This window comes from Scyliorhinus canicula, chromosome 10, assembly GCF_902713615.1.
Source record: "Scyliorhinus canicula chromosome 10, sScyCan1.1, whole genome shotgun sequence".
NCBI lineage: Eukaryota > Metazoa > Chordata > Chondrichthyes > Carcharhiniformes > Scyliorhinidae > Scyliorhinus > Scyliorhinus canicula.
The window spans coordinates 45,208,909-45,232,719 of record NC_052155.1 but is presented as its reverse complement, the minus strand read 5'-3'; the positions used below and the strand labels follow the sequence as shown (position 1 = coordinate 45,232,719).

General features: G+C 47.3%; 1 protein-coding gene across 3 annotated transcripts in view; it reads right to left on the bottom strand.

Annotated features, from left to right (window-relative positions):
* Nucleotides 1–23,811, bottom strand: part of LOC119972322 (corticotropin-releasing factor receptor 2) — a 342,731-nt gene that overhangs the window by 119,987 nt on the left and 198,933 nt on the right. For 2 of the 3 annotated variants that reach the window (XM_038808841.1, XM_038808842.1), the window contains one exon: nucleotides 343–428. In XM_038808841.1, the coding sequence (XP_038664769.1) occupies nucleotides 343–428 (86 nt within the window). Of the gene's footprint in view, nucleotides 1–308; nucleotides 429–23,811 lie in introns of those variants that run through there. The other variant, XM_038808844.1, reaches the window with a different exon arrangement.

Sequence of the window (23,811 nt, the reverse complement as noted above, 5' to 3'; positions counted from 1 at the left end):
GCTCAACACCATCCAGGAAAACGCACCCCTTCCACAAACATTCTATCCTTTCACCACCGCCGAACAGTGGCAGCCACGTTTACCTCAACAAGATGCATTACAGGAACTCGCCAAGGTTCCTTCGGCAGCACCTTCCAAACCCACAATCACTACCATCTAGAAGGACAAGAGCAGCAGATACCTGGGAACCCCACCAGATGGAGGTACCCCACCAAGTCACTCACCATCCCAACTTGGTAAGATATGCAGCCCCTCACAGATAAACATACACATATAGGTTGAGACTAAAGGCAGTGCTACATAATTACCAGTGCTATTTTATAGTGAGCAGACCAGGCTCACCTTTTCATCTAAGATGGGCTCACAGTGGGAGTAATTGATTCGAGGGGCCCATGTTCCATTTCCAGTACACTCTCTGTATACGCTTCCTGTAAAAACAAAAGAAAACACTTGGTCAGGTCTTAGCCACAAAATCTGAGTGGAAACCAATTGGTTCCAAAGCAAAAAAAGATTTGCAACAGGCAAACCACGTTTTTTCTAATTTTAAACTTTTGAAGTGTATTCACTTTTATGACGTAAGAAACAGAGCAGCAACCTTGCACATAGGAGGCTTCCACAAACAGCGGTGAAATAAATCACCAGATCATCTGTTTTGGGTATTAGTCAAGGGTCTAACGTTGGTCAGAGCAGCAGGGAGAAGTCCCATCGTTTTCTTCAATGGAATCTTTTATGTCCACTTTTGAGGTCAGACAAGGCCTCGGTTTAATGCCTCATCCAAAAGACGGCAACCTTGACAGTGCAGCACTCCTTTGGTACTGCACTAAAGTGCTCAAGGCCTGGACCGGGTTATGAAACCAAAACGTGTACACCTACAACCGAACAAAGGCTGACACGACTATCTGGTCTGCTTAATAACTCAGAAAAATATGGGTGACAGCGAATCCAAAGCCCCCTTCACCCTCCACTCAAACATAATGAATGTAAATCTACTAGACAAACCCATTTCTCACAGGTACCCAAAACAAGTTTACATTCCATCTTCTCTTCCACTCTTCACAACCTTGCACCTTGATCCTTCTCTTGGATCTCCCAGAATGTACTTGTCTGTTTTGTAAATGATCAAACAGAGTGGTGACAAAAGATCAAACTTCTTAATTTTTCTAAAAAGCAAAGTAACAATCTTGAGCTGAACAGAATTTTGGATTGGATTGGATTATTGTCACGTGTACCAAGGTACAGCGAAAAGTATTTTTCTGCGAGCAGCTCAACAGATCCCTAAGTACATGAAAATAAAATAAAAGAAAAAGAAAATACATAATAGGGCACCACAAGGTACACAATGTAACTACATAAACACCGGCCTCGGGTGAAGCATACAGGGGTGTAGTGTTAATCAGGTCAGTCCATAAGAGGGTCATTTAGGAGTCTGGTAACAGTGGGGAAGAAGCTGTTTTTGAGTCTGTCCGTGCGTGTTCTCAGACTTTTGTATCTCCTGTCCGATGGGAGAAGTTGGAAGAGTGAGTAAGCCGGGTGGGAGGGGTCTTTGATTATGCTGCCCGCTTTCCCCAGGCAGCGGGAGGTGTACTTGCAGTCAATGGATGGGAGGCAGGTTTGTTTTATGGACTGGGTGGTGTTCATGACTCTCTGAAGTTTCTTGCAGACTTGGGCCGAGCAGTTGCCATACCAGGCTGTGATGCAGCCATATAGGATGCGTTCTATGGTCCATCTGTAAACTTTGGTAAGAGTTAATGTGGACATTCCAAATTTCCTTAGTTTCCTGAGGAAGTATAGACGCTGTTGTGCTTTCTTGGTGGTAGCATCGGCATGGGTGGACCAGGACAGATTTTTGGTGATGTGTACCCCAAGGAATTTGAAGCTGCTAAACATCTCCACCTCGGCCCCATTGATGCTGACAGTACTTTGCTTCCTGAAGTCAATGACCAGCTCTTTAGTTTTGCTGGCACTAAGGGATAGATTGTTGTCGCTGCACCACTCCACTAGGTTCTCTATCTCCCTCCTGTATTCTGAACTGTCGTTATTCAAGATCCGGCCCAATAAGGTTGTATCATCAAAAAACTTGTAGATGGAGTTGGAACCAAATTTTGCCACGCAGTCGTGTGTGTACAGGGAGTACTGTAGGGGGCTAAGTACACAGCCTTGCGGGGCCCAGGTATTGAGGACTATTATGGAGGAGGTGTTGTTTATTGATTGTGGTCTGTGGGTCAGGAAGTCGAGGATCCAGTTGCAGAGTGAGGAGCCAAGTCCTAGGTTTTGGAGCTTTGATATGAGCTTGGCTGGGTTTATGGTGTTGAAGGCGGAGCTGTAGTCAATAAATAGGAGTCTGATGTAGGAGTCCTTGTTGTCAAGATGCTCCAGGGATGAGTGTATGGCCAGGGAGATGGCATCTACTGTGGACCGGTATGTGAACTGCGGCAGTATGTGAACTGCATGGCTCAAGGCGTTCTGGGAGTATGGAGATGATGCGTTTCATGACCAACCCCTCGAAGCATTTCATTAAGACTGAAGTCAGCACCACCGGATGCTAGCCATTAAGGTCCGCGCACGTTCTGAGTGCACGACCAGGGATCCCGTCCGGATCCGTCACCTTCCGAGGGTTCACTTTCAGGAAGGTCGATCTGACTTTGGAAGCTATCATGGTGGGTATGGATGTGTTAGGGGCTGCTGGGAGACTCGACAGCGGATCGTTGGTTTCCTGCTTGAGCCGAGCATAGAATGCATTGAGTTCATCGGGAGGGGTGCGCTGCTACTGGAGATACTGCTCGGCTTCGCTTCGTAGCCCTTTATGAATCTTCACCCTGGCATTACATTCCTCTGAGGATGCGTGTTCAACAGGATGAAATTGTTTCTATTTCTTGCAGTAGACTGCACTGAATTTTACAGGTAGATATTAAATTCCTTCATGCTTTGAGAACATTTTAGACCCTGGTGGTTCGAGACATACATACTTTACTGCAACAAAGAACTACGACAGTACATTGAAGAAGGGTTGACTCCATCGGAGTGCTGAAAGGTCACGGCAGCAGAAGTAAAATGATTTGCATCAGCATCTGACTGCTTGGAAGATCTTCTACAGCATGATCTTTGTGGCAACATGGCAACTGACTGTATAAAATTTGTTTTCAACTTTACTACCTTGGAAACTGACAGGGTGGATCGATCGCCTGCTCTTTATAGAATCTGCTTAACTTTATTTCCACTGATGGATTGAAAAATCTTTAATGGTATAATTACCTCTAGCCATAGGAGAAATTACACTTTGTGGGGTCCCGTACTTACCTTCATTTCTGGAGTTCCCATCCCCCATGATTGCTGCTGACCCCGACCGACAGCCTCACCTCAAGGCTTTAGTCCGGCACCTCAATCAATATTAACATCAAAGAGAAATGAAGGAATGACTTGCAGAGCAAAGATCTGAGTGGGTTTAAACCCAGCTGACTGGTTTTCTCTTTCCGTGAATTGATAGGTGCCGTTTCCTGTGTCAAAGCCAGCATGTGTGTTGCACAGGTGAATGTTAAAGCAGTAATCTTTTTTCACTTCCTCTGCCTGGACTGCGCTCTAGCTTCCAGACATGAGGTCTCTCTTCTGTGGGGCTTTCAGACAGGGGTCTCTTTTCCCGGAGGTCTCTTTATTCAGGGGCTCCCATTTGTGTGTGTGTGTGTGTTTGGGGGGGGGGGGGGGGGGGGGGAGGGGGGGGGAATTACAGGAGAGTGTGTCGAGTCACCCTCTACACTGAGAAAATCCAGAGTTGGGGGTCTAAATTGCGCACCAGGGGTGGTGGTGTACTGAATTGTGCTGTTGGGGGGGTTAGGGGGGACGGTGGCCAGCAGCAGGACCTCGCTATCGGGCCGCCTGCTCGAACTGGCAGCCCGCAATCCTTGCCATGCATAAATTTGCATTGCGATTCAGGTGCAATTCAGCTCCTGCAGGAGAACGTAGTCTCCCAACAGGGCTGGCCCAAGGCACCGGCAACTCGGGCTGTCGCCCGGGGCGCCATGTGCTAGGGGGCGCCAGACTCGGGTCCCGCGCATGCGCAGTTGGGCCGGTGCCAAATGCGCATGCGCGGTGGCCACCCTCCCCCAGGGCGGCCCCCTCCCCCTCGGCCCGGCCCCCTCGCCTCGGGCCCGCCCCCCTCGCCTCGGGCCCGCCCCCCTCACCTCGGGCCCGCCCACCCCGCCTCCGCCTCGGCCCACCCCGCCTCCGCCTCGGCCCCCCCGCCTCCGCCTCGGCCCCCCCCGCCTCGGGCCCGCCCACCCCGCTCCGCCTCGGCCCACCCCGCCTCCGCCTCGGCCCCCCCGGCCCCCCCCCGCCCCCCCCCCCCCCCCCCCCCCAGGCCCCCCCGGCCCCTCCCCCCCACGCCCCCCCCCCCCGGCCCCCCCCCCCCCCCCCGGGCCCCCCCCCCCAGCCCCGCCCCCCCCCCGAAGGGCGCCGAAGTTCAGCTTGCCCGGGGCGCCAGCAACCCTAGGGCCGGCGCTGTCTCCCAAATGGAGAAATATGCTTCAGATTTTCTGCCCGCCTCTCTCCTTTTTCCAATCGGCTCTCATTCTTCACCTGCGCACACCTCAACATTTGAGCCAGTCCTTTCTCCTGCTTTGAGGGGATTCAACAAGAGTGTCGCTCTGCATTGCTTGCTAAGCCTATCAGGCTCTGATTGATGCCCACAGACACCAAACCGATGGCCCCCTACTCCCCCCACCTCCCCTTTCATTGTTCAGTGCTCTGTGCCTAAGCACGGTGTATTTCATTGTAAACCCACCTTGGCCCCAAGCTTTAAAATTTAGCCAGGTTTCTCACCCTTGATTATCATCCAAGATCTCCCCTGGAAAGAGCATAAGACAGGAGAAGAATCAGCAATGGGTGCTGATGCATACCATCAAGTTTCACTTATGGCAAGTTACCTCTTGGATGTCATGCTCTCAGCTAGCAGCTTTGGACACTAGTCCATCAGTAGGCAGGCAGAGGGGGAAGAAATACTCTTCAAAGAAATGGGGAAAATGTCATAGCAATCCTTTAAACTCATTCTGCCAGTAGAAGTATAAAACATAGTAATAGATCAATGGGATTCTTCACAATGCATCAAACGTAATAGCTGTAGGCTCTATCTGTCAGTGTACATAACCTGTACAGCTCTCCAAGGTCCCACTTCAGTGACCCCTATGCAATTAAGGACAATTTTCTATTGAATAAGACTTTCAGTCATCCATAATGTCAAATGAGCTTTGCTGAATGTGTGTCGAAGTTAAATCTAAATTCTATTTTCTCCTCTGCTGATGATGGACAGCCAGTCACTGTTTCATTGAAGGTAGAGCACATGGCCACTGGAGAATAAAGTAATTTAAGATGAGTGATTGCAAATAAAGGGGTTCAATTGTTACAGCATCCCTGGGTGGGTGTAGTGGGGTGGTATCTTCAATCATTAAAAACTATCAGTATGCTGTGCAGTGGTATCTGCACCTTGATTGACGTGCAGCCTAAAATTCTAGCAGCAGAGACTGGCAGCTGAGCTTATTGATAACCAGGAATCAAAAAGAGTCCAATGCCAATTGCTTGTTGTTTGGGTCACAACATTTTAAAAAGCCTGTTCTGATTGGCTCTTTCAGGGTAACACAGCAGAGTAAGGGTCACATGGCCTGTGCAACCAATCAGGACTCTGGAGTGTGGAATTACCCCATGATAAGAAAAGCTTCATAGGCAAAGAGACATTTTGGGAGCCCGCCACAGCCATGGGGCTGCTAAATACATTTTATGTTTCTAATGAAGTCTTTACAAATTACTTCAGGTGAGGTAGCAATGGCAGCCCAGCCACCCGGGGACCGTGTGTGTGTTAGTGGGCTAGATTTTACTTTACCCACAGGGTGTGTTTTCTGTGTGCGGACAATTCGTCGAAAGACAATTAGCCGACAGACAGTTGGCCGACAGACAATTGACAGACAGGACAATTCACAGACAGGACAATTGGCCGACACTTATTAAAAATAAAAGAATAAAAAATGCGCCATAAACATTGGCCAAAGTGAATACCAATATCATATGAGTAAGCGCTCAAATACTATTGTCCAGGACCATGGACGATTTACGATTGTGTACAGAATAAGAACATTAAATGAAAGCATCCAAATTCACAGTGACCTACTAAAATCAACGAAGCCACAATATTGCACATTTACGAGGAAGCAAATTGGAGATCATGATTTGTTTACAATCCTTTATATGCCTTGCGCTGAGTGGCGTCCTCGATGGCAATTTAAAGCAAAACCACATGGTCGTTGAACTACTGATACGTGCAAAGTAGAGTCGAAGTTCGAGATGACCACCTCATGCGCAGGGTAACGTGGAAAAGGGAGGTTTTCACGAATACCTTCAACCGTCACGGGATTAATTACTGCTGTTGGCTTTATTCCACATCAAAGCCAATTAATTTCCTGCATAAAATAATTCAAAATCACTGTTTTTGGGTACCTTCTTCTTCAGCTTTCTTGTACAAACGGTCATGAGCTCTACCCTAAGCTTCATCGTTCTGTAACTTTAGAAAATTTGAATCCGTTTCAGTCTGCCATACATTGCTCCATAAGCTTGTTTCTGTTTTTATTGCTTTAAAAAAGTGTGGGATATCCATTTTCTGGGACTCTTGAAGGGTCCCCCTTCAGATTATGATTCCAGCATGGTTAATCAGGTAATCAATTGCAAATTTCGATAGTGTAAATGCTATTGCAGTGCCGTAACTCTGAGCGAGTTCCTTCCATCCATGAGTCCTTTTTAATGAGCCCTTTTTACATTATTACATTATCACAGGCCAGGCAGCACCACAACCTTAAGTTATCTTGCTAATTTGTCTGAGTTGACCACTTCATTCCTCTCCTCCTCACCACGGCCAGAACCATCACCGCACAAATTATTTGCATTCATCTAACTCAGATTACGAGCAAATGCCGAATTCAGATCTGACAGACCACAGACATGGTGATAATGTTCAAATTCCACACAGTGACCGAGGGCCAGTATTCACTTTGGCCAGTGTTTATGGCGCATTTTTTATTCTTTTATTCTTAATAAGTGTCGGCCAATTGTCCTGTCTGTGAATTGTCCTGTCTGTCAATTGTCTGTCGGCAAATTGTCTGTCGGCCAATTGTCTTTCGGCCAATTGTCCTACTACCGTGTTTTCAGTGGGGGTACATGTGCACCCTGCAAGTGTCACCTGGGCACCCTGGTCATGAAGTCCTGGCACTGACAGGGTGCCGAGGTCACACTGTCAAACCGGAAGGGGCATTGCCAGGGTGTCAGACTGACAAGGTGTCCAGGTGCCAGGGAGCAGGCTCGGAGGTGCTTCACCCTTAAGAGGTTGGGTGAAGGGGACCCAGGATTTGAGGATCCCCTAAGAGGCATGTTGGGGTGTTTGGGGGGGTTGTCAGTGCAGGAACTGAGGTAGGTGTGGCCTTGGTGGGGCATTTCTCGTCGAGGCCAAAGATAAAGTCCGGTTGACAATGGGATTGTTCTCAGCACCTGCATCCCGAAGAGTCCAAAATGGGACATTGTTCGTTTGATATTAAATCACGCCCCAAATACATGTTCTAACAATGTTGCACCTTCATGCCCAACATTTTGTTTCGCAACAAAGTAAGGAAAGAAAGATGATTTGCATTTATTTGGCCGTTGGGTGTCTCAAAGGGCTTTCCAGACGGTTAAGTACTTTTGAAGTGTAGTCACTGTTGTCACGTAGGAAAAACAGCATCCAATTTGCACTCAGCGAACTCCCAGAAACAGCAATGTGACAATGATGGGATAATTTGTTTTCTGTCATGTTGAGTAAGGGAAACTATTACCGGGGATAACTTGATCCCCTGTTCTTCAAAATAGAAAAATAGATTCTTGTACATCATCCCAAACAATCTCATCCAAAAGATGATGTTTCCAGCAGTGCCACACGTCCTCTACTCTGGACTGGAGTGGCAAACTTGCAATGGGATTGTCCGGAATCGGAGCGATGGGCTGACGGCAGCATCAAAAGCGGCGCAAACCATTCCAGCGTCAGGCCGACTGAAAGTAGCAGAATCCTCCACACTTCTGGGAGCTAGGTGGACGCTGGAGGGGTTGACGCCACACCAGCCAGTGCCGAAGGGACTGTGTGAGTCCGCGCATGCGCCAGAGGGTCGGCATGATTCCGCGCTGAATCTCCGGCGTATTCTGGCGCGTATGCAGGGGCCGACGCGGAAGGAAGGAGTGCCCCCACGCCACAGGCCCGCCTACAGGTGGCCAGGCCACCGTGGGGGCCCCCCACAGGGTCTGATCCCCCCACGCCCCCCCAAGGACTGCCCCCGCTGACTTACCTGCCAGGTCACACCTTGTGGGACCATGTCCAATCCACACCGGCTGGACTGGCCAAAAACCGACGGCCGCTCGGCTCATCGGGGCCCGGAGAATTGCCGGGGGGGGGCCATTGCCAACGGCCCCCGACCGGCGTGGTGTGAACCCCGTCCCCGCCTGAAAACAGGCTCTGGGGAATACGGCAGCCAGCGTCGGGGCGGGATTCACGCCGCCCCCCCCCCCCTGGGAATTCTCCGACCTGGCGGGGTTTCGGAGAATCCCGCCCCTGAATTGGCAAGACCCAATAACAGAATTGATCTGAAAAATCAACTAATATGGCTTTTTGATGGTACTGATTAATGGCTGCATTATGGCCAGGAAAATAGGAAAACCTCTTGCTCACCTTTCAACATGGGATAGTAGACAAGTCCTAAGTTTAAAGTCTCCTCTAAATACCACCAGTTTTTTGGCATTGTATCGTTCCCTCAGCAGTGCACTGGAGTATTAAACTATGTACTTAAGTCCTCAACCAGAACACGCAAGTGCACAAAGAAATAGATTATAGGCCTAATGATGTTCACCCCGCCGTTAGCGAGTGCAACCTTCTACACTACCCGCCCTCAATCAGTACTAATGTTAAATTCTTCCAGAGAAAGCCTGCACCAATTTCAAGAACAATACTGGCAAATTCATCCTTACTACTTGAGGCAATTATTTTTAATATTTCCAGAGTTTTTACTTCCACTATTCTAGCCCATGTATTAACTCTTTGCGTGAAGGAAAAAGAAAATCTCGATACACACCTTAACGTTTCCTTTAATTAGTCTAAAACCATTTCCCCGGTCTTACTTTAGCAATACAAGTTAAAATAATATTTCAGGTTTACCTTCCTTATTCTGTTAACTACCTCGTTAAGGTCACCTCTGAGATGCACCTTTTGAAGGCAGAAAAACATGATTTTCCTGTCTTTCCTTACAACCGAGTCCTCAACTACTTGGACCTCAATTTTTCACTCGTTGGGTATGTGCATTCGGTGGGCCGGGAAGTGGATGCAAGATAGATTCTTGGCAGTGGTCAGCCCCAGAGCGCAATTTCATTTTTTTAAATAAATTTAGAGTACCCAATTATTTTTTTATTTTTTCCAATTAAGGGGCAATTTAGCATGGCCAATCCACCTATCCTGCTCATCTTTGGGTTGTGGGGCTGAAACCCACGCAGACATGGGAAGAATGTGCAAACTCCACATGGACGGTGACCCAGGGCCGGGTTTCAAACCTGGGTCTTCAGTGCCGTAGTCCTTGTGCTATCCACTGTGCCACATGCCGCCCTAACCCCAGAGAGAAATTTCATGCTGCCTGGCCAATTTATGGCCATCCAGCATGAATCGTAGTGTGTGAAAGGCCAGGAAGAGCGAGAAGAGGGTGGGCGCCAAGAACAAAGAAATGTACAGCACAGGAACAGGCCCTTCGGCCCTCCAAGCCTGTGCCGACCATGCTGCCCATTGAAACTAAGATCTTCTACACTTCCGGGGTCCGTATCCCTCTATTCCCATCCTATTCATGTATTTGTCAAGATGTCCCTTAGACATCACTATCGTCCCTGCTTCCACCACCTCCTCCGGCAGCGAGTTCCAGGCATCCACTACCCTCGGTGTAAACAAGAAATGGAGCTGGAGTTTCTAATGTAGCCTTCAGGGTGGGTGGGGGGGAGGGTGGGACAGATTAAAAGGTCTCTCCTTCATCCAACAGTTGCCTTTACCATTAGTTTCCCGGCGGGTCCCGACACAAAAGAATAAAGCTTACAAAAGTTATCCTTGTGATGCCAGGCCTTGCCTGGGTGATTATCAGGAAATCTGCAGTATGTTCTTCAAAATATCCAGTTTGTTAATTTTAATGGACAGAAAGTTGTAGCGACCTCATGCCCGAGTCCTGATATGCAGGGCTCCACGCCAGAAACGAGCAATCAGGATATATACCCTCGAGTGTTGGCAGACTAGCTGACCTTGGATGTCAACGCATGCAAACATGTATACACACACACATATACATACATACAAACACAGGGACACCCTTCACTGCTCTAAAATGTTTAAATTGCAGCAATTACTGTAGAGGCTGCCCAGCTTTAAGTAGCTGAAAATCTTTGGAAAGCTGCTTTAGCCACTGTCTAGCCGTGAAGCGACAAAACCTGTTGGCAGGGCTTAGCCCACACGCCATTAGCAGATAGGGATGAATAGCTTAGCTACGTTCAGTCTACCTACTTGAGAGGTATTTCTGAAATTTACAGGAAAAGAAATTCACACTGCGCTGGCCATTTTCATTCGGGATTAGGTCAGCTTCTGTCAGTTTGTAGTGCTCCCAGATGAAATGAGACTTTCAAACCGAGATCGATTGATTTACGCCGGGTAATGGCCTCAGGGGAAATGGAGGAAAAGTAGCTGAATGGAGTTGAAGTGTAGACCAGGCAGGGTTGACAGTCATACTGCAGGATTTGAGCAGAAAATCCAGGCCATCGCTTCAATGCAGGACTGAGGGAGTGGTGTTTCATTCGACACGTAGACTTTTGGATGAGACGTAAACATTTTCCTATTCGGTTGGACGTACTAAATTCCCTTGGAACAATCCCCCCCAAAAAAAGAGCGCAACAATTTGGTCAACACTCTTCCCTCGGTTATTTCCATCAAAAGTAGGTTTGTCCGAGCTTTCACAATTTTGGTGCTTTTCGGTGCACAATTTGGACATCCTTTTGTTTTGGTGGTAAAAAGGCACGGTAGCCATTTCCGCCATATTTACACAGACAACTCCACATGCTCGGAGTTTCCACATCCAATTTGGTTTCTTTCCTAATCTATATTGTGAGTCCTGAATAACGTGCTCACGATATATCATTAATAATGGTCAGAGACATTGCAGCCCTTAATTTCTGCTCACAATGCACAAAGGGATGAGGTAGATTCTGAATCAGGAGGCACGGCTCTGGCTAGGTTTAGCTGGGACAAGCAGAAATAAGGAGCTTTTGAGCTTGAGGGGTGTGGAAAATCTAATTACCATTTACAGCAACTGGGAATGACGTCTGCAGCAAATCTATTGGCACTTGGCCCAGGTGCACTCAAGTGTTAACAGCCAGTATTATATGCTAAAGTGCTGCAATGGGACTTGAATTCACAAACTCCTGATTGAAACAGAATAGCCCATTCAGTCTTTTCTGTCATTCTATTATATCAAAGTAATACAAAGGAAGATAGGAAGAGGTCAGGCCAGCAGCATGGTTCAATTCCCGTGTCAGCCTCCCCGAACAGGTGGCGGAATGTGGCGACTAGGGGCTTTTCACAGTAACTTCATTGAAGCCTACTCGTGACAATAAGCGATTTCATTTCATTCAAGAGATTTTTTTCAATATATAAAAGGTAGAGAGGCAAACATAGACATTGGACCACTGGAAAAAGTGGCTGGAGAAGTAATTATAGGAAACAAAGAAATGGCAGTGGAACTGAATAGTTACTTTTCACCAGTCTTCACGGTGAAAGACACCAGTGGAATACCAGAGCTCCAGGAGAATCAGTGGAGAGGTGAGTGCAGTGACCATCACTAAGGAGAAGGTTCTGGGGAACTGAAAGGTTTGAAGGTGGATAAATCACCTGGATTGGATGGACTACACCCCAGGGGCGAAATTCTCCAACCCCACGCAGGGTCGGAGAATCGGCCGGCGGGTAGGGGAGGTGGGTGTAGGGGTGGGCGTAGAGGTAGGGGGGTGGGGGTAGGGGTAGGGGTAGGGGTGGGGGGGGTAGGGGTAGGGCTGGGGGGGGGGTGCGGGTAGGGGTAGAGGTAGGGAGGGTGGGGGTAGGGGTAGGGGGTAAGGGTAGGGGTAGGGGTGGGGTAGAGGTAGGGGGTGGGGGTGGGGGTAGGGGGTAGGGGGGTAGGGGGGTTGGGGTAGGGGTGGAGGTAGAGGTAGGGGGGTGGGGGGTAGGGGTAGGGGGTAGGGGTAGGGGTAGGGTCAGCGGCGTGCAGAGAGGGGGGGGGGCGACGGTGCGTTGGCCCCGGGCATCCATTGGATGGGGGCATCAGCAGATCTTCCTCAAGGCTCCCCTTCCTCCCAGCTGCCTTGTCTTTGTTTGAGAGAGAGAGAGAGAGAGAGAGGGAGATTGTGGGGACAGACAGAGAGAGAGAGACAGAGAGAGGGAGTCCCGTCCATCCTCTGGCTGAGAGCAGGGCTTTGGTGAGTATATTGCAATCTGCCTAAACCCAGGAATATTGCCTGGTTAGAATGCAGAGGGAAATGCTGGGATCCCGGGGTGGGAGATGTGTCTGGATTTGTCTATTCTTGCTTCAGCCTCTGCGATTTCAGGTCAGTTTCACAACAACAGGAAAAACGCGCGGAGAGAGAGGGAAAAACTTCTGGCAAAGTTTCTGGGTTCTGCCTTTATAATTCACAGCTAGAGGATTGGCTGACTGGCAGAAGGCAGAGAATAGGGATAAAGAGGTATTTTTCTGAATGGCAGCCGGTGACTAGTGGTGTGCCTCATGGGTCGCTGCTGGGACCACAACTTTTCACAATGTACATTAATGATCTGGAAGAAGGAACTGAAGGCACTGTTGCTAAGTTTGCAGATGATACAAAGATCTGTAGAGGGACAGGTAGTATTGAGGAAGCAGGCAGGCTGCAGACGGACCTGGACAGGCTAGGAGAGTGGGCAAAGAAATGGCGGATGGAATACAATGTGGATAAGTGTGAGGTTATGCATTTTGGAAGGAGCAATGGAAGCACGGATTATTTTCTAAATGGGGAGATGCTTATGAAATCAGAAGCACAAGGGGACTTAGAATCATAGAATTTACAATGCAGAAGGAGACCATTCAGTCCATTGAGTCTGCACCGGCCCTCAAGCCCCCCGCCTCCACCCTATGCCCTTCATCGTAACCCAACCTAAACTTTTTGGACACTAAGAGCAATTGAGAATGACCAATCCACTTAACCTACACATCTTTGGACTGTGGGAGGAAACCAGAGCACCCGGAGGAAACCCACGCACACACGGGGAAAACGTGCAGACAGTGACCCAAGCCAGGAATCGAACCTGGGACCCTGGATCTGTGAAGCTACTCTGCTAACCACTATGCTACTGTGCTGCCCTTTGGGAGTCCTTGTTCATGATTCTCTTAAGGTTAACATGCAGATTCAGTCGGCAGTTAAAAAGGCAAATGCAATATTGGCATTCCTGTCGAGAGGGCTAGAATACAAGACCAGGGATGTACCTCTGAGGCTATATAAGGCTCTGGTCAGACCCCATTTGGAGTATTCTGAGCAGTTTTGTGCCCTGTATCTAAGGAAGGATGTGCTGGCCTTGGAAAGGGTCCAGTCGAGGTTCACAAGAATGATCCCTGGAATGAAGAGCTTGTCGAATGAGGAACAGTTAAGGACTCTGGGTCTGTACTCGTTGGAGTTTAGAAGGATGAGGGGAGGATCTTATTGAAACCTACAGGATACTGCGAGGCCTGGATAGAGTGGACGTGGAAAGAATGTTTCCACTTGTAGGAAAAACTAGAAGCAGAAGACACCATCTCAGACTAAAGGGATGATCCTTTAAAATAGAGGTGAGGAGGAATTTCTTCAGCCAGAGGGTGGTGAATCTGTGGAACTCTGCTGTGGAGGCCAAATGACTGAGTGTCTTTAAGACAGAGATAGATAGGTTCTTGATTAATAAGGGGATCAGGGGTTATGGGGAGAAGGCAGGAGAATGGGGATGAGAAAAGTATCAGCCATGATTGAATGGCAGAGCAGACGCGATGGGCCGAGTGGCCTAATTCTGCTCTTTTGACCTTATCAAGGAATATGCATTTTGAGAGCTTGCATGCAGTGGATAATGTGCCCCTACAATAGCATATCTTTATACAGAGATACCACAAGATGACATGATGTGGGAAATCAGAAATACAATAGGTTGATTCCCATCTCTAGGATTTGGGCACATTGTTGAGAGAAACCCTCACTATGGGTCTAAACTGGATGCAGTGATGTAATTTAAATAATTTAATTCCAAGCACTCCTTTCCTTCATATTAATGAGGAAATTTACAAAGCAAAGAAAATCTACTTGTGGTGTGAAGCACACTGAGATAACACGGGCTGCAACTGGATGCAGCTGTAACCGAAATATACTCCAGACCTTGAAGTTAGTTCAATTTAATTTATTGAACCTATCACACAGTTAGCTCAGTTCTCTGTGAGTTTGACTCTCTGCTAACCTAAGTGTGATTACTCTGTCTGGCTGAACCAGACTAGCTCTTAGCCACGTGCTGTAGGTGTTGTGTGATATATACACCTGCCTCACTCTGTAGATGTCCTGAGTGGAAAGAGGCGGAGTGTTAGTGTCTCGTGCCTTTTATAGTGGTAAACCACCCCTAAGTGTCTGCCTGCTGATTGGTTATGTCCTGTTCTCTGTGTTCATTAGCTGTCTCTCTGCATCTCATTATGTGCATGTCTGCATATCATGACACTACTGTAATAGCTAGCAAAGATTGAATAACACCAAAATAGTAATCACATGATTGTAGATTAATCTCCAATTTTCATGGGAGCCCATGGCATCCATTTCAATCCCAGTTAATCCTCAAACACTGTGACGATTCCCTCTTTCAAAGTTCTCCTTTCCTGCTTCCACACACACCCTTTCTTCCCAGCACAGAAAATATTAACCTTTTCCCTTCCTCTTTTCAGGCTTGAGTTGCAGAGAGGCAAGCAGCCGCATGAGAGGTTATTGAACATCCAGCCAGTGGAACCATTATTCAGTTTGGATATGGTGTGTATCCATGGTGGGGTCATATATTAATAATACATTTTACAGTGAGCTGTGACATTCACCAAGTCAGCCACGTGGAGCTACTTACTCAGAGAGTGGTTAGGGTGTGGAATGGACTGTCTGCTGTGATAGTGGAGTCGGACACTTTAGGGATTTTCAAGCGGTTATCGGACAGGCACATGGAGCACACCAGAATGACAGGGAGTGGGATAGCTTGATCTTGCTTTTGGACAATGTTCGGCACAACATCGAGGGCCGAAGGACCTGTTCTGTGCTGTACTGTTCTATGTTCTCTGGTGATCCCCGTGACCTAACAAAGGCTCAAAGCTGTTTTGACAATGATCAAGTGGGGAAAATCTAAGTTTGGGATGCTTAAGGGTCTCCTTAGAGTTGAGGTTGGTCCAAGAAGACAAGCCTTGTGATGGAATCTCATGATTGTACATTTGTATAGCCAAGTGTAGACTCTGTTGCACACCTGGTGTCGCAATGCCCGAAAGAGGAAGAACCGCAGTGTGCCAGAGCACAGTTGATAATTTCCCAATTATCTGAATCACTAATTGAACTTGGGGTAATGGACCCCCCACCAGTGGTTGGGATTTTTCATCACTTGGTCCTTATGTTCTTCTGGTTCCAGTTAACCCTGTGAGCCAAAATCTGAGTGGGTAGGTGGGCAAACAGAGGGAAGTAGCTCTGAAAGATGCATGTTTTGCACCTGACTAACTTTTAGTCATATTCTTGCCCACTCTTAGGAGTTCTTAAACCTTGGTTCTGCCAACCTGAACCTTTGATCTTTGGAATTCACGAAGTGGGATGTATCCCCATAGTATGTGCAATATATTAGACAAGAATAAATTCTATAGGTGAGTATATGATTGGGTTTCACAATCTCCCCTGACCCCAAGTAGAGACAAGGCTAAAAAGAAAGGTATTATTACAGGAAAATAAAAATAGACCCTGACACAAACTGATAAGAGGGCAAATTAACAGATGAGACTCACAGTTATAAATGGAAAAAACTAAAGGCTCTGTATCTGAATGCACAAACCAATGAACTGAGGGGGGGACATAGAAATGAAGTAGGATATGATAGCCATTCCGAAGGCCAGGCTACAGGAACACATGGATTGGAACTTGAATATTGAAGGGTGCAGCACCTTTAAGGAAAGCCAGGATGCAAGGAAAAGGTGAAGGGGTAGCTCCGTTAGTTAATGATGGGTGGAGATGACTCAAGTTCAGGAAACCAGGGTGTGGAAAAGGTTTGTGCAGAGATGAGAAATGGTAAAGGCAAGAAGCCACTTGTGGGAGTCGTGTGCAGGCCGCCTAATAGTAACCGCAGCTGGGAGCTTGTCAGAAAGGCATGGCAATAATCATGGGAGATTTTAATCTACATACAGACTGGAAAAGTCAGTCAGGTGGGCAAAGATAGCCTCAATGAGTTCATAGAACATTTCTGGAATAGTTCAATGGAAATGTATGTTCTGGAGCCAACAAGAGAGCAGGCAACACTAGACCCGGTATTGTGCTATGAGGTGGGATTAACTAATGATCTCATATTGAAGGCGTCCCTAGGTAGCAGCAAATATTTATGATTGAATTTTACGTTCAATTTGGGGGAGAGTGGCGTGGGTCCGAGATGCAGCTGGGAATTTATGGTCCTGTTCCTGCATGTTGATCCGGCGACGGAAAACAGTTTGCCATTGGCTGGCGGCGGGATCGCCTGGTCCTGCTGAGGTTTATGGTGTTTTGTATGGCTCGCCCACGCCACCACCAGGGAACACACTTCAGGCTGTCACCTTTGGCGGGACCAGAAGATTCCGCTAACAGGAAGGGCCGGAAAATCGCGTCTTTCGTTTTTAAACTTAAACGAGGGCAATTACAAGAGTATGAAAGCCGAGCTGGCTGAAATGAACTGATAAATTAGGTTAAGGGATAGATCAATAGAGAAGCAGTGGGTAACATTTAGGAGGGTATTTCAAGATATACAGAATAAACATATTTCAAAGAGTAAAAAAAAGACCCACCATCCATTTTTAACTAGAAAGGATAAAGATAGTGGGACAATTTTCCAGCTGCATTGCGCCTGGAGAAAATCCCCCTATGTCAGGAAAATTCCAGGAGAGGCCTGTCATAGGGGATTTGCATCGGGTGCAAAACAGTACGCGATGTTCCCAGCGGGCCTTCCCAGCAAGGCGTGAACCTGATCAGCATTTATTTAAATATATTTAAATATTCAAAAGCACCTTCACGCCGAAAATTCCGGGAACGTGCTACATTTCCACCCGCCAACGTGATATGGTGCCACCGGGAATCACTGTTGATCTCCACAAATGGGAACCAGACGTGATGTCCACACCGGGTGGCTTGGACGCCATTGTAGTCCCTGGATAGTCAGGGACATAGTGGGGCAATGTCCTGGCAAGGCTCCTAGCACCCTGGCAGTGAAGGGTGAAGGGGTGAGGACCTGGAGGGTGGAGAACCATGGAGGGGCCCCGATGCCAGCGATCTATGTTTGGGGGCAGGGAAAACCCGTCATCAATTGTGGGGAGGTGCGGGGGAGGTCTTTAATTTCACTTCGAGTTCAGCGTGCCGTTATCTGCAAAGCTGGGCTTTCAGGCATGTTCAGGCCCTGCCCCTCACAATAACAGCGCAAAGCACATCCCCCTTCAAAAAAACAAGGGTTTGGGAAGATCTCATCAGGAAACCTGCCCGTTTCCCTGCTGACAAGCGCATCGGTTTTCCGACTGAACCTGACACTTTGCCACTTTTTAGGAAAATTTCACCGAGTATCAAACTTAAAGAAAAAGCATATTAGTGTGCAAAGAGTGCAAATGGAAGATCAGAAGATTGGACAGCATTTTACAAACAGCGAAGAAAGACACAAATATTAATAAGGAAGAAAGAAATAGAGTACGAGAAAAAGTTATCAAGAAATACTAAAGCAGAGTTCGCGATCGAACAGCCACATCGCGCCCAACTCAGTGACGTGATGAGGCCATGAAATCTCGCAAGCTAGAGGTCACAATCTGGACCTCGCCTTCGCTTGGCGGTGTGCAGATTGATATATTTAATTGCTCACTTAAATATGTCTGCGCCCGATACTCCTGAGGCCTGTAAAGGAACGGCACGACTTGGGAGACTTCATCATTGTGGCATTCAGCACTGGTACACAAAAATGTGTACTAGACGTAACAGCACCGGGGATGGTTTCCCAGGCCATCGGAGTCCCCTGGGTGGGTGGGCTCTGGTGAGGATAGTACCCTGGCACTTCTGCTGCCTCATGGACAAGTTGGCAATGCCAGCCTGACTCCTTGACACTGTTACCTGGCACCATCAGGGTGTCAGGATGGCACTGCGAGGCTGGCAGGGCCATGGTGAGTGTGCCTGGGTGGCAGTGCCAAGGTGCCTGGGTGGCACTTCCAGGCTGGCACAGGCACTGCCAGAGTGCCTGGGTGGCACTGCCAGGTGGCAGTGGTACATAGAACATAGAACAGTACAGGCCATTCGGTCCACAATGCTGTGCCGACCATTTATCCTAATCTAAGGTCAACCTAACCTACACCCCTTCAATTTACTGCTGTTCATGTGAACAAAGAACAAAGAGAAGTACAGCATAGGAACAGACCCTTCGGTCCTCTAAGCCTGCGCCGACCATGCTGCCTGTCTAAACTAATATCTTCTACACTTCTGGGGTCCGTATCCCTCTATTCCCATTGTGCCTGTCCAAGAATCGCTTCAATGTCCCGAATGACTCAGACTCCACCACCTCTGCTGGCAGTGCATTCCACGCACCCACCACTCTGTGTAAAGAACCTACCTCTGACATCTCCCCTACACCTTCCTCCAATCACCTTCAAACTATGTCCCTTCGTGACAGCCATTTCTGCCCTGGGGAAAAGTCTCTGGCTATCCAATCTATCCATGCCTCTCATCACCTTGTACACCTCTATCAAGTCACCTCTCTTCCTTCTTTGCTCCAGTGAGATAGCCCTAGCTCCCTCAATCTTTCTTTATAAGAAATGCTCTCCATTCCAGGCAGCATCCTGGCAAATCTCCTCTGTACCCTCTCCAAAGCATCCATATCCTTCCTATGATGAGGCGACCAGAACTGGACACAATATGCCAAGTGTGATCTAACTAGGGTTTTATACAGCTGCAGCAAAACCTCACGGCTCTTAAGCTCAATACCCCTGTTAATGAAAGCCAACACACCATACGCCTTCTTAACAACCCTATCAACCTGGGTGGCAACTTTAAGGGATCTATGTACGTGGACCCCAAGATCCCTCTGTCCCTCCACACTTCCAAGAATCCTGCCTTTAACCCTGTATTCAAGTTATACCTTCCAAAATGAATCATTTCACATTTATCGAGGTTGAACTCCATCTGCCACGTCTCAGCCCAGCTCTGCATCCTGTCAATGTCCTGTTGTAACCTGCAACAACGCTCAACACTATCTACAACTCCCCCAACCTTTATGTCATCGGCAAACTTACTAACCCATCCTTCCACTTCCTCATCCAAATCATTTATAAAAACCATAAAGCAGAGGTCCCAGAACAGATCCCTGCAGGACACCACTGGTCACCGACCTCCAGGCGGAATACTTCCCATCCACTACCACTCGCTGTCCTCTTTCGACCAGCCAATTCTGTATCCAGACAGCCAAATTTCCCTGCATCCCATGCCCCCTAACTTTCTGAATGAGCCTACCATGTAAAACCTTATTAAATTCTTTACTGAAATCCATACAAACCACATCCACTGCCCGACCTTCATCAATATGTCCTATCACATCCTCAAAGAATTCAATGAGGCTTGTGAGGCATGACCTGCCCCTCAGAAAGCCATGCTGACAATCTTTACTCAAACTATGTTTTTCCAAATAATCATAAATCCTATCTCTCAGAATCCTTTCCAATATTTTGCTCACCATAGATGTAAGACTGATGGGTCTATAATTCCCAGGGATTTCCCTATTCCCTTTCTTGAACAGGGGATAACATTCACCTCCCTCCAGTCATCCATACTACTCCAGTGGAGAGTGAGGCTGCAAAGATAATCGGCAGCGACGCAGCAATCTCCTCCCTCGCTTCCCGTAGTAACCTTGGGTATATCCCATCAGGCCCAGGGGACTTATCTTTCCTGATGCTTTTCAAAATGTCCAGCACCTCCTCCTTCTTAATATCAACGTGTTCGAGCCTATTAACCTTGTTCACACTGTTCTCATGAGCAACAAGTTCCCTCTCTCTAGTGAATACTGAAGCAAAATATTCATTTAGGGCCTCCCCTATGTCCTCAGACTCTCGGCACAAGTTCCCTCCACTATACCTGATCGGTTCTACTCTCACTCTGATCATCCTCTTATTTCTCACATAAGTGTAGAACGCCTTGGGGTTTTCCCTAATCCTTCCTGCCAGGGCTTTTTCATGCCCCCTTCGAGCTCTCCTAAGTCCATTTTTGAGTTCCTTCCTGGCTACCTTGTAACCCTCTAGAGCCATGCCAGATCCTTGCTTCCTCAACCTTATGTAAGCTTCCTTCTTCCTCTTGATTAGAAGCTCAACTTCTGATTAGAATAGAATAGAACAGTACAGCACAGAACAGGCCCTTCAGCCCTCGATGTTGTGCCGAGCAATGATCACCCTACTCAAGCCAACGTATCCACCCTATACCAGTAACCCCCCCATTAACCTTATTTTTTAGGACACAAAGGGCAATTTAGCATGGCCAATCCACCTAACCCGCACATCTTTGGACTGTGGGAGGAAACCGGAGCACCCGGAGGAAACCCACGCACACACGGGGAGGACGTGCAGACTCCGCACAGACAGTGACCCAGCCGGGAATCGAACCTGGGACCCTGGAGCTGTGAAGCATTTATGCTAACCAGCATGCTACCGTGCTGCCCCTAGGCTCTTTCACCTTACCATTCCATCCTCGTCTCAATGGGACAAAACTATCCAGCACTCGCAGCAAGTGCTCCTTAAACAACCCCCACATTACTGTTGTGCATTTCCCCAAGAACAATTGTTCCCACTTTATGCTCCTCAGCTCCTGTCTAATAGCAGTATAATTTCCCCTCCCACAATTAAATACCTTCCCATACTGTCTGCTCCTATCCCTCTCCATGACTATGGTAAAGGTCACGGTTATGGGTTGCGGGGGTAGGGAGGAATAGCTGGGTGATTGGATATGGGTAGAGTGCTATTCTAAGGGTTGGTGCAGACTTGATGGGCCGAATAGCCTCCTTCTGCACTGTCAGGGTTCTATGATTTATGAACCCTACAAAAATATGTAGATCGGTTTAAATGAGTGGGCAAAGTTCTAGCAAATAGAGTATAATGTGAGCAAATATGAAATTGTTCATTTTGGCAGGAAGAAGGAAAGATAAGTTTATTATCTAAAGACTGCAGAGCTCCGAGATGCAGAGGGGTCAGGGTGTCTTAATGCATGAATCACAAAAGGCTAGTATGCAGGTACAGCAAGTAATTAGGAAAGCTTATATAATGTTATACTTTATTGCAATGGGAATTGAATACACAAGGAGGGAGGTCGTTCTTCAATTATACAAAGCATGGTGAGACCACATCTGGAGCAAGGTAAGTTAAAGTCACCATAGTGCCAGACAACCGTAGGCTGCTTTCCCCTTTGAGGATCACCACACCTAAGGCAAGGGGCAAGGTTGGGAAGGCAGACCTTTATGAATAACCTCAGCCGGTATAGGAATTGAAACATCCGGAATACTGTGTCACATCTGGAGTACTGTGTACAATATTGGTCATTTTATTTGAGGAAGGATGTAAATGTGTTGGAAGCAGTTCAGAGAAGGTTTACCTGATCAATACCTGGAATGGGTGGGTTGTCTTATGAGGAAAGAACAGGTTAGGCTTGTATCCACTGAGTTTAGAAGAGTAAGAAATTACTTAATTGAATCATAATAGATCCTTGGTTTCTGAATGCACACAGCATTCATCACAAAACAAATGAATTGACAGCGAAATAGAAATTAATATTGATGGCCTTTGCAGAGAAATGATTGCAAGATGACAAAGGCTGGGAACTGAATATTCAAGGCTACACATCTAGGAAAGACAGGGAATGAGGAAAAAGTGGTGGGATAGCTCAGTTAATTATGAATGGTATTGAGAGATGGCCTTAATTCAAAAGATCAAAAAATATGGGGAGGGATAAGAAATAGAACAAATAAGAAGTCACTTGTGGGGATAGTCACTTGTAGGTAATAAGTCCCGTAACAATAACCAAACTGTTATGGATAGAGTATACAGGAAGAAATAATGGGGGCTTGTGAGAAAGGTACGGCAGTAATCATGGGTGATTTTTAAAAAAAGTTAACCAATTCTTCTTTTTCCAATTAAGGGGCAATTCATAATTCACCTTCCTGCACATCTCTTTGGGTTGTGGGTGTGAGACCCACGCAGACATGGGGAGAATGTGCAAACTGCATACGGGCAGTCACCTGGGGCTGGGATCGAACTCGGGTCCTCGGTGCGTGAGACAGTAGTGTGCCACCGTGATCATGAGTAATTTCAATCTACATATAGTTTGGGCGAATCAGATTGGCAAAGGAAAACGAGTTCAACTTTTGGGGCAATTTATTTCAGCCAACCAGGGAGCAGGCTATTCTACATTAGGTATTATGCAACAAGACAGGATTAATTAATTACGCCATTGTAAAAGACACTCCTAGGTAGTCGTGATAAACCGTGCTGTTTCAAGAGTTTTGAAGAATGAGTGGTGATCCCATTGAAACTGACAACATTCCTACCAGGCATGACACAGTAGACATAGATAGGAGATAATAGTTTCCCTGGCTGGTAAGTCTAGTACACTTGGAACACTTCAGCAGTCAAGGGCATTCAGCCTCTGATCTCCGGGTAAGCGTTCTCCAAGGCGGCCTTCAGGACGCGCGACAATGCAGAATCGCCGAGCAGAAACTGATAGCCAAGTTCCACACACATGAGTGTGGCCTCAACCGGGACCTGGATTCATGTCGCATTATTCATCTGGCCTGGGCTTTCGAAATCCGACCAACTGTCCTGGCTTGAGACAATTCACACCTCTTTAACCTGGGGTTACCCCTATCTCTGGATCTGTAAAGACTTAATTAGCTGCAAATGCTCGCATTCTAAGAATTGTCTGGCATCTTTGAATTTGTCTATATATATGTTTCTGGAACATACCTCTTCATTCACCTCAGGAAGGAGCAGTGCTCCGAAAGCTAGTGTTTGAAACAAACCTGTTGGACTTTAACCTGGTGTTGTAAGACTTCTTATTGTGCTCACCCCAGTCCAACACAGGCATCTCCACATCATGGTGAGTCTAGAACAAGGGAACAGAATCTCAGAATAAGGGGCAGGCCATCTGAGACTGAGATGAGAAGGAATTTCTTCACTCAGAGGCGGTGAATCTCTGAAATTCTCTTCCAGGGGCGGTGAATCTTTGAAATTCTCTATTACAGAGGGCCTTAGAAACTCAATCATTAGGTATATTTGAGACAGAAATTGAGAAGATTTCTGGATCTAATGACACCAAGGGATACGGGGGTAGTAGGGGGAAATGGCATAGATATAGATGACCTGCCATGATCTGTTTGAATGGTGGAACAGGTTCAATGGACCAAATGACTTACTTCTATGTCCCAGAGTGGGTCTAAGACTAGTGTTCTGAACTTAAATAAGA